Source organism: Ambystoma mexicanum, chromosome 6p (genome assembly GCF_040938575.1).
Source record: "Ambystoma mexicanum isolate Mex_15411 chromosome 6p, UKY_AmexF1_1, whole genome shotgun sequence".
Lineage (NCBI taxonomy): Eukaryota > Metazoa > Chordata > Amphibia > Caudata > Ambystomatidae > Ambystoma > Ambystoma mexicanum.
Window position 1 is genome coordinate 1118257645 of NC_090935.1, and position 12806 is coordinate 1118270450.

Here is a 12806-nt window from a genome sequence, read left to right on the forward strand (position 1 = left end):
AGCGGAGAGGAACAAGGGCTGGTACTCTCCCCTACTTTCTCACACCGAAGAAAGACGGAGGACTGAGACCTATCTTGGACTTGCGAGAATTGAACAAGTTCCCCAGGAAGGACAAGTTCAAGATGGTAACTCTCTCTCAGATCCTTCAGGCCCTCCAGCTTCAGGACTGGCGGGTATCTCTGGACCTCCAGGATGCTTATTTCCATGTGCCAATCCATCTCAAACACAGGAAATACCTGAGGTTCGCAATTGGTGGCTCTCATTATCAATTTCGAGTTCTGCCATTTGGGCTGACCTCCACCCGAGGGTCTTCACCAAGCTAATGTCGGTAGGGGCTGCAAGTCTAAGGAGGGAAGGGATCCACGTCTACCCCTACCTGGACGATTGGCTGATCAGAGCTGTATCTTCGGAACAAGCTCAGATCCAGCTAGATTGTGTCTGCCACTTCCTTCACAAACTGGGCTTCTCCCTCAATTTAAAGAAGTCACAGATGATACCATCACAGAGACTCCAGTTCATTGGAGCGGTCCTGGACACTTCCATAGGAAAAGCCTCGCCACCAGAGGTGAGGGCTCAAGATATTCTGCAGATGGTCACCAAGTTTCAAAATGCCCAACGTCTCCCAGCCTTCGACTTTTTGAGGTTGTTAGGCCTCATGGCATCCTGCATCTTCCTTGTGCCAGAGGCTCGCCTGAGAATGAGATCTCTTCGGTGGGCACTGAGGACTCAGTGGTCACAATTCTCAGGGAGAATGACAGACCTCCTTCAGATTCCGGACAAGGTGGCTCGAGACCTTCAGTGGTGGGCCTGCCAGAAAAACATCTTGAAGGGGGACCTGTTTTGGCAACCATGGCCGGAGATGACAGTAGTCACAGATGCCTCACTCACGGGGTGGGGAGCCCATACCAACGACTTGACCATCAGCGGTCGTTGGTCTCCATCGGAGTCCAGACTACATATCGACCTGTTAGAGCTGAGAGCAATCAGACTAGCTCTGAAAGCTTTTCTGCCATCTGTACAGGGGAAAAATGGCCTGATGATGCCGGACAACACAGTGACCATGCACTACCTCAACAAAAGAGGAGGCGTAGGATCACTACCACTGTGCAGAGAGGCAATGCAGCTCTGGTGTTGGGCAATTCAAAAAGGAATCTCTCCATCGGCAGTCCACCTAGCTGGAGAGAAGAACTTGACGGCAGACGCTCTGAGCAGGCAGGGCACAGTCTCCCACGAGTGGGAACTAGCTCAGGAAGTACTTCAGGAGATCTTCGCCCTTTGAGGAACCCCTCAAGTGGATCTGTTTGCCACCAGTACCAGAATTTCCCCCGAGAGGAGCTCTAGGGGACGCGTTCGTAGTGGACTGGGAGTTTCCACTTCTGTATGTGTTTCCACCAGTCCCTGTCATTCCTCAAATGATCAGGAGGTTGAAGATTCTGGAGAACCATGATCCTAATTGCCCCAGACTGGTCCAGGAGAACGTGGTACCTGGACCTTCTGGACATGTCCATCTGCCCTCCAATTCTTCTTCCACTCAAGGAGAATCTTCTCTCACAGAAGGGAGGTCAGGTTCTCCATCCAGACATCAGAACCTTCAACCTTCACGCCTGGCTTCTGAAAGGTTGAGATACAAGGATTGGGACCTCCCTGATGACGTCATGGAAGTGTTGCTTTCGGCCAGAAGGCCAGCAACAAAGTCTTTATACGGCTGCCGTTGGAACAAGTTTTGCAGCTGGTGTAGAGAAGAGAATATCGACCCCTTTTCATGTGGGACACCAACGGTGTTATCCTTTCTACTCTACTTGGCAAATTCAGGCCTTCAAGTTGGCACTATGAAGGGCTATCTTGCAGCGCTATCGATCTTCAAGCACACTGCAGAGGAACCTTTGTATTTCAAATTACCCTTAGTAATACAGTTTCTAAAGGGATTAACTAATGTCTACCCTCCAAAACCTTTCCAGGTTCCTTTATGGGACCTACATTTAGTCTTAAATTTACTGATGGGTACTCCTTTCGAACCACTCCACTCTTGTTCACTAAGATTTCTCACCCTTAAAACTATCTTATTAGTGGCTTTAACATCTGCTAGAAGGGTGATGTTAATTACAAGGTCTATCTTGTAAACCCCCTCATACAATTTTTCATAAAGACAAGGTTGTCCTACAGGTGAAGCCTAATTTCCTCCCAAAGGTGGTTTCTGAATTCCACATCACTCAGAAAATTACTTTGCCCTCATTCTATCCGCCCCCCCATCCGGGGAAAGAGGAAGAAAGGCTACATAGGCTGGACCCAAGGCGGGCTTTAAGCTTTTACATCAGCAGACTTGCTAGGATTAGGCAAGCAGACCAACTATTTGTGGGTTACTCAGGGCACAAGTTGGGACTACCGATAACAAAACAAACCATTTCCAGATGGATTATTTTGGCCATCCTGGAATGTTACAAACTGGCAGGGAAAGAGCCTCCTCAAAATCTTAGGGCTCATTCAACCAGGGGTATCGCAGCCTCCTCGGCCCTCCAAAGAGGGGTTCCGGTTCGAGACATATGTGCGGCTGCCACATGGTCGTCCGCACATACCTTCACAAGACTTTACAACCTGGATTCCTCCTCTAGTCAAGAGACTAGGTTTGGCAAAGCCGTATTACATTTGGTTCATTCCTAAAAAGGAAACATGGCGTTTTACTCCCACCTCCAATTGCACACCACTGCTATGGGAGTCTATCAAAGATGAGGAATACGTCGGATGGCACAATCCCTTCGAAAAACAAGTTACTTCTTACCTTGTAACGTTCTTTCGATGGGATGTTCGTCCGACGTATTCCTTATCGCCCCTCCCATCCATCCCTGCAGTAATACTTCCCTTGTGGTTGCATCTTACGCTCCTTCAAGGTCAATAACCAATTCATTAACAACTGTTAACGTCAAAACGAAACTGAGCAACGGATGCTGCACAAGTCTATTTATACGCATGGTGACGTCGGTGCCGATACGGAGGCCGTTGAGGGACATTGGCTCGAGGGACGTCGACGCGCAGCGCCCTCTACTGAAAAAAAATTTCCGAGGCCAGCAAGCTGGGAGATGATCTACCAAAGATAAGGAATACGTCGGAGGACACAATCCCTTCGAAGTATTGTTTGGCACCAACTCGGAGACCGAGTGACCGTTTTCCTGCCAAGAAGGCAGACCTGGTAGACAGACAAAAAAGAAGGAATGAGGGCAACGTTAATAGAGCGATTCTGCGGCTAGGAAGGGGACATGCAGGGGTGGTTGAAGGGACCTTGAGTGGCAAATGTATTGCTGAACCCCACCCAATGGGCTCAGTCAGATCTATACCTACTTTTTGATACACAAAAACTAAAATAAAATAATCACTTTTAAATGGTCTCGTTTTGTGTGTTAATTTCACATCGTTGACAAGGCCCAATGTTGTTGAAAGATCTGTGTACAATGCAAAGTGATTTGAATTAGAGGACAAGTGGAAGCCAGCGGGGGTGTTGGAGAGGGGTTGGTGTGCCATTATTGCATTTTCACGAGGCACAAAAGGAGATACCCACTGCATTTTGGGCTCTTAGAGCCCAGCGTGGAAGGAGGTAAAGCCAAATTAGGCGCACTGTTACCACAGTCGAGTCTTGAGTAGACTAGAGCATTCACCCAAAGAGACAAATGTGTTGAAGCAGTGGGGGTTCTTCTTGAGAGGGCAAAGATGCAAAAAGCAGGAGTTGCCTACAGAATGTATTAGTGAGTGAGGCCTGGGGGACGACATCAGAGCGGGAGTCCAGTGTGATGGGGACAATATTGGAGGATCCCGGTGATGAGGAGGATCTCGGTTTTGTTGCTCGTTCTTGATCATCTGGTAGCCGTAGAATCCTTCAGTAATGCTCCTTGAAGATGAGAAGTGCAGTGTCACATCTGTCATGTGTCTTAAAGATTTTGAAATATGATGAAGTTATTTTCTATGAAAAGGGAGAAGGGAACTGACAGGAGCTAACTGGTTGCTAAAGCTCAAGGCATTGGAGCAAGGCCTTGTGATTATCAGCCATTAAGGGCAATTGTCTCAAACCCGCAAAGATTTGGAAGCAAAGTCTCTGAAGATGACAAAGAAGCAAATGTGGGCAAGTTATATTCCTAAATGCAGGGAAAACCACAGGGAAAGTAACAACATTTCAATGTTGCATTAGTCATCAGAAAAGCAACCCTTGTACAAAAAAAGGGGATATGTGATGCGTGAAGCACAACAAAAATTTACACTATTTTGAACCTTTTACCTATAGCTTACAGGTTTCAAAACAGACTCTGAAATTGCTATACATACTACATGAATGGAGTTTTGTGTTTCAGACCGGTGTGAGACAGGCATGGTATGAAGAGACACACAAGTGAAACAGTTTGAAAACCTTCATTCTCAATGGTCAGGATGGTGTAACGCCTAACTTGCCCTAACTAAGATGAGAATGCTCCGAAGTCTATCAGTCCAAAACAAAAATACTGTCTTTGTCAAAACCTATGCTTATCCTCACTTTCACATAATAATAGGGTGAATGGGATTTGGCCAATTCAATAGTGTTCAAAGTAAAGTTAATGTGACAATGGAGCCTTTCTACAGCTCCCTTCCCTAAGTTTAAGGCACTCGGGATTATCAAGTTCCACAAGTCTCTCAGGTTTCACTTGGCAAAGAAAAGTTCACTTGGCACAACATTCACTGCACCGTTTCCTGGTAAGTTATTTAGGCTTCTCTGGTTCTCCTTTCTATGAACCCAGAAGCGCTCTAGTTCACACTTCTTCAATGGGTCTCAAGATTTCCCTCGCCTTAGCTTAGACCCTCAAGGTTACCTCTGTTCAACTGGTTTAATTGCATTTCCTTTAACACAAAAAGTGCAAATCACAAAAGTTCCACTTGTTAACATCACATGTCCCGGGAGGATAGCTTAACGGCCATGTGCGCGTCTTGGAAGCAAGACGACACAAAGCAACACAGGTTCGATCCCCGGGTCCGCGCTTAGAAACGTCTGGGTGTTTAAGCGCGTTATAAATACGCAACTAAGACAAAAAAAACAATTATGCAACAAAAAAAACTAACAGCGCCTCGATGCCCGCGGGCTGTGTGAGTGCTTTAAAAATGCAAAATAAATACAGTTCACTTGGCTTCTTTCGGGGCTCCCTTCTTTCGGGGCTCCCTTCTCCATTCTGAACCAAGTCCTTTTAGCTTTTCCCCTGGTCACGGCGCAGGTGTCGGACCGCATGGTCCACCCATCACAGGTCACGCAACCAGGTGCCTTATCCTTAATAGAGTTCTCTTTTCCTTATACTCGGGTCTCTGCAGCCAACCTGGATCAATCACCCGCCTAGTGGCCACCCCAATGCTTTTCCGACACTCTTGCTCTTGATTTATTTATTGGAAAGTCTCTTTTCCTTTAGAGTTTTTGCTCCCACCTCAGTTTTCGCACAGCTCCCCCTTTTTGGATCTCTTATTTCACTTTTCGACTTCAGACTCACATGCGCACCGGGTTTCTCATACTTTCAGAAACTCCCCGGTCAGCATGATGCTGTTCCCATTGTCCGCTTCTCTCACCATGGAGGCCAGGGTCTCTCCTCCTGCCCCTCCGACATCCCTGGGGTTTCTTCATGACGCCAACAGGATTCAGCCTGTCCTCTAGGCTTCAGAACTCTGGCTCCATTGAAACAGGGCTCCCTTGCCACGCTCGGACCCTCACCAACAATGGGGTAGCGCATAGGCATCCTGTTCTCCACCGGGTACTTCTGGGATCCTAAGCTGCTTCTTTGCACGTCGCTCCCACCGCTCTTTCTCTGGCATAATCTGGCTTAGAAACAAGAAGGGATCCCCTGCTGGATTCAGCCACACAGCCTCCCCTCTGCTGCTCTCTGCACTGCTGAATGCCCCACCTTTTATACACCTGAGCCCTGTTTAGGGGTTTCAGGTGCGAGTCTGTGGCCTCCCTTGCTTGACTCTCGTTAGGCCAATTAATAGGACATGCCTGACCCTTAGTTCCACTTCTGTCCTGGCCAGTCCTGGAGTGATGTTCAATAGAGTGCAGGTGTGTATAATTGTCATTAAAGGCATGGTCTAGTAAAAAAATGTATTTAAAAAATAGATAGGCAACATAAAAAAAAATACTAGCATTCTCTTTTTTAAAACTTCCTATGTAAAATTTTGAGCTATTCAAGCTCAAAATTCGCAAAAAGCAAGCACATGGGCGCATCCATTTTGTGAAATGGATGCCCTCCTGTGCTGGCTTTTGCGGCACTAATGAAGGAAAAGCCAGCCAGCTGTAGTAAACAAAAGCTACCGCTGGGTGGCTTTCCCTTCATTAGTGCTGTACGCGGAGGACGGGGACCGGAGACCAGAGCACGAAAGCTGCAGCTGAATCTCGGTAAGTGCTATTTATATTTTTTTTAAAAAAATAAGCACTAGCTGCGGTTTTTTTTCTACGTTTTCCGGGCTGTAGGAGCCCGGAAAACTTCGAAATAAAACCGCAGCTTTAAAAATGTATTTATGTTTGCGGTCGCTTTTGAAGCGACCGCAAACATAAATACAACGTTATTGTGTTGGAAAACGCTGCGGTTTTTCTTTCCAAGTTTCTCAGGCTCCTCCGGCTCGGAGGAGCCTGAGAAACTCGGAAAGAAAAACCGCAGCGTTTTTCAACACAACCACGTTGTGTTTCTGCCTGCTGTGGCTATCACTTTGGGTCTACGGTGCTCCACCGGAGACCCAAAGTGAAAACCACAGCAGGCAGAAACAACGCAGTTGTGTCTACATGCCGCATAGTGTTTCTGCCTACAGCTGATTTCCCATTTGGGGCTCCCGGGCTCCCCGTGGGGAGCCCGAGAGCCCCAAATGGGAAATGCTAAATGCTGCGTTGTTTCTGCTATAATCTGCTTTCCCATTTGGGGCTCTCGGGCTCCCCACGGGGAGCCCGAGAGCCCCAAATGAGAAAGCAGATTCAGGCAGAAACACAACGCGGTTGTGTTGGAAAACGCTGCGGTTTTTCTTTCCGAGTTTCTCAGGCTCCTCCGAGCCGGAGGAGCCTGAGAAACTTGGAAAGAAAAACCGCAGCGTTTTCCAACACAATAACGTTGTATTTATGTTTGTGGTCGCTTCAAAAGCGACCGCAAACATAAATACAATGTTTTTAAAGCTGCAGTTTTATTTCTAAGTTTTCCAGGCTCCTCCAACCCGGAAAACTTAGAAAAAAAGCGCAGCTAGTGCTTTTTATTTTTTTTAAATAAATAGCACTTACCGAGATTCAGCTGCAGCTTTCCTGCTCTGGTTTCCGGTGCCCGTCCTCCGCGTACAGCACTAATCAAGGGAAAGCCACCCAGCGGTAGCTTTTGTTTACTAAAGCTGGCTGGCTTTTCCTTCATTAGTGCCGCAAAAGCCAGCACAGGAGGGCATCCATTTCACAAAATGGATGCACCCATGTGCTTGCTTTTGCGAATTTTGAGCTTGAATAGCTCAAAATTTTACATAGGAAGTTTTAAAAAAGAGAATGCTAGTATTTTTTTTTTATTTTGCCTATCTATTTTTTAAATAACATTTTTTACTAGACCATGCCTTTAAGTGCCTCACTCTGCCTGACCTCATTAAAGGGATAGCCTATTTGTGGAGTGTAGTAGGCCCGTTTCATCTTCCTCCTCGCAATACTTTTCCCATAGTTAATCTTTCTACCTCTTGGTCCCCTGTTCTTCGTCCCAGTGCATGTTGGAAATGGGGACTGGGGGGAGGGAACGGGATGAGATTGAAAACACCCCATAAAGGCTGAGGGAGAGTGTGTGGATGTATAACTGGGAAGGTGGGAAGACCGTGTCTCTGTACCAGTAGATGTTACATGTGGAAAAATGAGGGAAGATGTTTTATCGCAACCCAAAGAGGTTGTGTGAGGCCACGGTAAGGGTAGATTGGTTGTTAGTAAAACAAAGGGGCTACCATATTTCACCCATGGATACCACACTCCTAATCCCCCAAGGACCCTCCACCCAGGTGATCCTCCCTCTCTTGCCCCTCCTTAGGTTCTGGATCCAACAGCGATGCCAGTCTTCTGGCCACCTGAGAAGAGGATCCAGGGGGAATAGGAGAATATTCTCAGGTTTCTCACACTGGTTGATGTGCTATGCCCGACTGGGTAAAATTACACATTCCTCTAAGAAAACAATCATCGTCCTCTTGGCATAACCAGAAAAAGAATTTAGCATTCAGCTCAATTGAGAGGTCAGAGAATATTTTGACTGGTAGAGCTATTCAATACACTTGGTCTCTTTTTTAATTTTATTACATTTTTATTTTGAAACTGTTGCACCAGCGGAAATAGCACATAGATACAAAGCATACATCTTATCATAACACACTAGCTATTGTAGGATTCAGTAGTCACTTACCGGTGTCTCCCCTTCTCCCTCCCCATCCCACCCCTCCATTCCACCAGTTCAAGCATCCCCCTGACCGCACAGGTCAGGGTTGGTCTCTCTTTTAAGCATATTATTACATCCATGGTTCTTTAAACAGAGATGGGTGGGTGTTGCATGGCACCCCTGTGAGGGGCCATGGTACCTTCCACGGTGTTGTGTGGTCACATGGTTACCCATGTGACCGACCCAATAAAAGGTCCGAGCCGCTTCCGGCTCGGCAGTCAAGAGTGAACCTGACTCCGCGTGTGTGTGCTGTGCTGGTGCCAGGGTGGCGCCTCGCCACGTGTGCTGGGCCCAAGGACGGGGCCCATCTTGAGGACGGTGCCCCTGCCGGGCAACGCCGTCCGGACGGTGCCCCTGCCGGGCAACGCCATCCCAGTGGGTCCCCAACCATGTGAGGCGGGTTAGGAATGCGAACCCGGCCTGGGCGCCCCCAGAGCCGGGGCCTAGGTGGCCAGGTGGACCTGCCCACGTGTGCGGAGCTCCGGTGTCCCCGGAGCGGGTGAGGTGACCCCCACCCAGGTGTACTTGCAGCGTGCCCGCTGCACCGAAGTGCGCTGTCAGATGTTCCCCGACAGGAGCACGGGGCTGCCCGGTGATCCGGAGCAGCCCCCAACAGTGGGTGTCCCCAGTTCAATGCTAACATCCATGGAAGCAGATGTGCAGAAATATAAATGAAATGGAAATGGACCTATTCTTACTAGACTCCAGCTATGTGAAGAAATTCACAAAATCAATGTAAAAAAAATCCCCCCTGCATACAAAATATTGTAATAAGCAAGGCATTTTGCACATAAATTATCGGACAATGAGATTGAGATACGGCGATTCTCTGATCTTAAATTACTCTGCAAGGCATTCCGTGTTTGAAAAAAAGCAGTCTGTAAAAAATATGGTACTGTTCTGCTAGCTAAACAAATATTCGGCACAAATACCACATGCAATTTTAGGTTTAATTCCACAGCATCCGAGATCAAAGTAGATCCAAAAATGATTTTACAGGGAGAATGGCCACAAACTGGAGAGAGAAGCTTGGTCTGACAAACAAATGCTAGATTAGATGAATTGATGCTTGGCATTCGAAAGGCTAGTTTACAAAAATCAGAGCGTCCACAGAGAAAACGAGGAAAGTGGCCAGCACAATCCCACATGCAGGAAGGCAAAGGAGACCATGGAAAGATGGCAATATTTTAAGGAAAATGTTATTACCTGTTGATTGTATACATGTTACCCGTATGTACAGCTGATCTAGCGGGAACAGCTTGAATGTGAGCAAAGTAACAAAAAGGTATGTATAGCATTCAATCTCAATAGTACAGACTGACACATTGTCTTGTTTACAGAATCTACCCTATTTAATACTGTGCTTGATTTCGTTTTTGGTGTAAAAGATATAAATGGGAAAGTTTAAAAAGAAGAAAACATTCAAAAGAAACATCTCTGCAATCGACACAATGCAAAACAAAATATTCCAAACAAGATTCAGCACAAACCTATGCCAAACAGATTGCCAGAAAAGGGTGTGTAGTTGGGACCTCCTAAGTATATTGGTCACAAAAACAGCACAGAAAAGAAAACAGAATAATTACTCCATGCAACTTTGAGTGTCTGAAAAGGACTTCCTCTAAATGGAGTTAACTCAATAGGGTCCCAATTGATTCACACTCAAGTTGAGTAAAACATGATATGCAGCTAACATTAGCACCCTGGTGGGGGTAGCCAGCCAATCAGGTGGCTAGGAACGTGGGCGTGAACCGCCGGTGAAAGCCTGCCTTCCATCCCACCTGACGGCCGGCTCCCCCCAACGCCACCTCCAACCCTCCATCCCCTTATTTCACCCCCACCTAACTTATGGCACCTGCAGTGGCACTCGCCGCGGCAGGCGCACCTTTCGGCTCGTCTCACGATGGAAGAGGGGTTTCAAACAGAGCCAAGCCTTCCCTTTCCATGGGTGCCATCTTTAGACAGTATTTTCAGTTATTGAACGGGATGCGTGAGGCGTCCCGTTAAATGACTGACAATACCTTTTTTTTAGCACCACGGGTTCGCTCGGGCAGTTATCTTGGGCTGCAGGGCCATTACCCCCATTCCAGCCCTTGGAACGGGGGCTTAACACCACATTAACACCACAATACTTAGACCTCCAGCTGCTGGAACCATAGATTACTCTAGAGAATCAGAAGACTGCTCAGTATGTGGTGAAGCAGTATCTAATGTTCCGAGTCTAAAAGGGAATTTTGGAGCGCTCTAAAGGAAAGAATTCATCTAGTGTCTGGATTATCCATCAAAATAAATACTAAAAGGACCATTCTGAATAGTGAGACCTTGGTCCGTGACATGAATGTTTTAGTAAATTTGCAAATCCTTATTTATAAACGAGAATATAATTCATGCAAAATCAAGAGCTTAGGTTGAAGAATGGACAACAGGAAAGACATAACTATCAGTGATGAAATCAACATTCATCAAAACATAGAGAACATTTTTGCATACATTTGTAACCAATGTCTATACATGGATAATGCCTGATTGAAATAATACTTCAAGAAGGAACATTCAAGTTCACTTCGCTTTCCTTCGGATGTGATCACAAGCTATAGAGGTTGTGATATTTGTTTAAAGTGTACCCTCACCCTGCTCAACTTTCCCAGTTCTACTCCCCTTTGACCTGCCAGTGAAGGCCTCATGTCACAAACATTTATTGTCCAAAACAACAAAGCTTATTACTGGACCTTAAAGTCATGCCATTGTATATTTAAAATAATGGACTTTAATTGATTTATTAAGCCAGTCATTTCACACATATAAGTGGGTAGACGCTTTGAATAGCCACCATGAAAGTGCAAAAACATGCATGCTGCAGTCATGGGAACATTCAATTAATTCTAAACTTCCCAATACTATGTGTCTCCTTTTAATATGCACCAATTTCCAAAACTAAAAACAAGAGGTTAATGATATCCATTAGAAATTCTAAGGCGTATGTTCCGGATACATGTTAGGTACATGTGAGAGAAACTGTGGGCCCTCTGGTCTCATATTTTCAAAAGAAAAATTGACAATCTCAATAGATTCATTGATGAAGTCCTGCAGTCTTAGCAAAGAAAGAAGCAGAACAATTTAGATGTGAATGGACACAGCACAAACATTTAGGGAGAATTTAAGCATATGCAGCTTTATGCCTGGAAGCAGAGAATCATACCTGTTCGGCTTCTAGAACAAAACACCATAAAAGGAGATAGTTAGACGTCTCTTCGCACACTAAATCTGGAAAATCTGCCAAAAACCTCTGGCTATCACTCCATCTATTCAGCATGCCTGCAAGAGACAACATGCACATCCTAAATATCTTATTTCAATACTCCAGGCATTTACACAGGGCACTATTGAACAACAGAAGGATGAAGATAAACAGAAAACAGCCCCATGCACGAGCTTTTACAACAATCTTCACATGCAGAGGGTTCCTCGGATTCTTTATTGCAATTCCAGAAAGCAGCAGAAGAAATGAGAATTACAAATTTAACAAATTATTGTAAAAGGTTTAGAAATATAGCCACTAAGCTTAGTACTAAAACACACACACTAGAACACTTCTTTACTTTTTCGACATGTCCACAAAGCGATACACAGACATCAATTTTGACTGTGGTAGGCTCCAATGTAAAACATATTCAGCCTATAAACAAAAACCACAGGAAGGTAAATATGAAGAAAACTCATTATTCATTCAAATAGTGCATGCAGGGGGAGACATACTGTGCAAGCATGTCAGACTGTCCCAGGAGATGGAGTAGTTAGAAACTGCAGCATGAAAAACTGTTACGAACAAGAAGCATGCTTTAGAAAATAGGGGCAGGCGATATTGCATTTCAGGAAGCAAAGTAGGTTGTCCAATTTCTACTGGATACATTTTCATGAAGTCTAAATATTTGGATTACAAAACAATAGAGCATTTGATTATGGCTTGCCCCTATCTTCTAGGCAAACGCATAAAGCACACATTTGTCAATATTTTTTAAAACGTAGATGCCCCAGATATCTGGAATTTTATTATGAGCAGAAATTAGATTTCGCTGTGTATAGCAGTGCTGAATTTTATGGATGATGTTTTAGGAATCTGTAAATTAATTGTAATGTATGTGCTGATCAAATTTGAAAAACGATGTACATATTTTAGATGGATCTAAAGATGTAATTTATACAAGGTTTTGTATTAAACCAAAAGACAAGTTTAAATATATATATCTGTACTTTCACATGGAGTAGTTGTGGTGTGATTGGAGACGCCTACATATTGTTTTTAAGTTTGTGTTTCTTTATTAGGACGTTTTTTTAACTACACTAAAACATGTCATTAAAACAAATGGATGTAGGATCAATTCTCAA

The 12806-nt window shown here is 45.2% G+C and overlaps 1 protein-coding gene across 3 annotated transcripts in view; it reads right to left on the reverse strand.

Moving 5' to 3' along the window:
* CDC37L1 (cell division cycle 37 like 1, HSP90 cochaperone) overlaps positions 1-12806 on the reverse strand; it is a 469554-nt gene that overhangs the window by 220174 nt on the left and 236574 nt on the right. For all 3 annotated transcript variants that reach the window (XM_069625725.1, XM_069625726.1, XM_069625727.1), the window contains exon 4: positions 11620-11735. In XM_069625725.1, coding sequence (XP_069481826.1) covers positions 11620-11735 — 116 coding nt within the window. The remainder of the gene's footprint in view (positions 1-11619; positions 11736-12806) is intronic.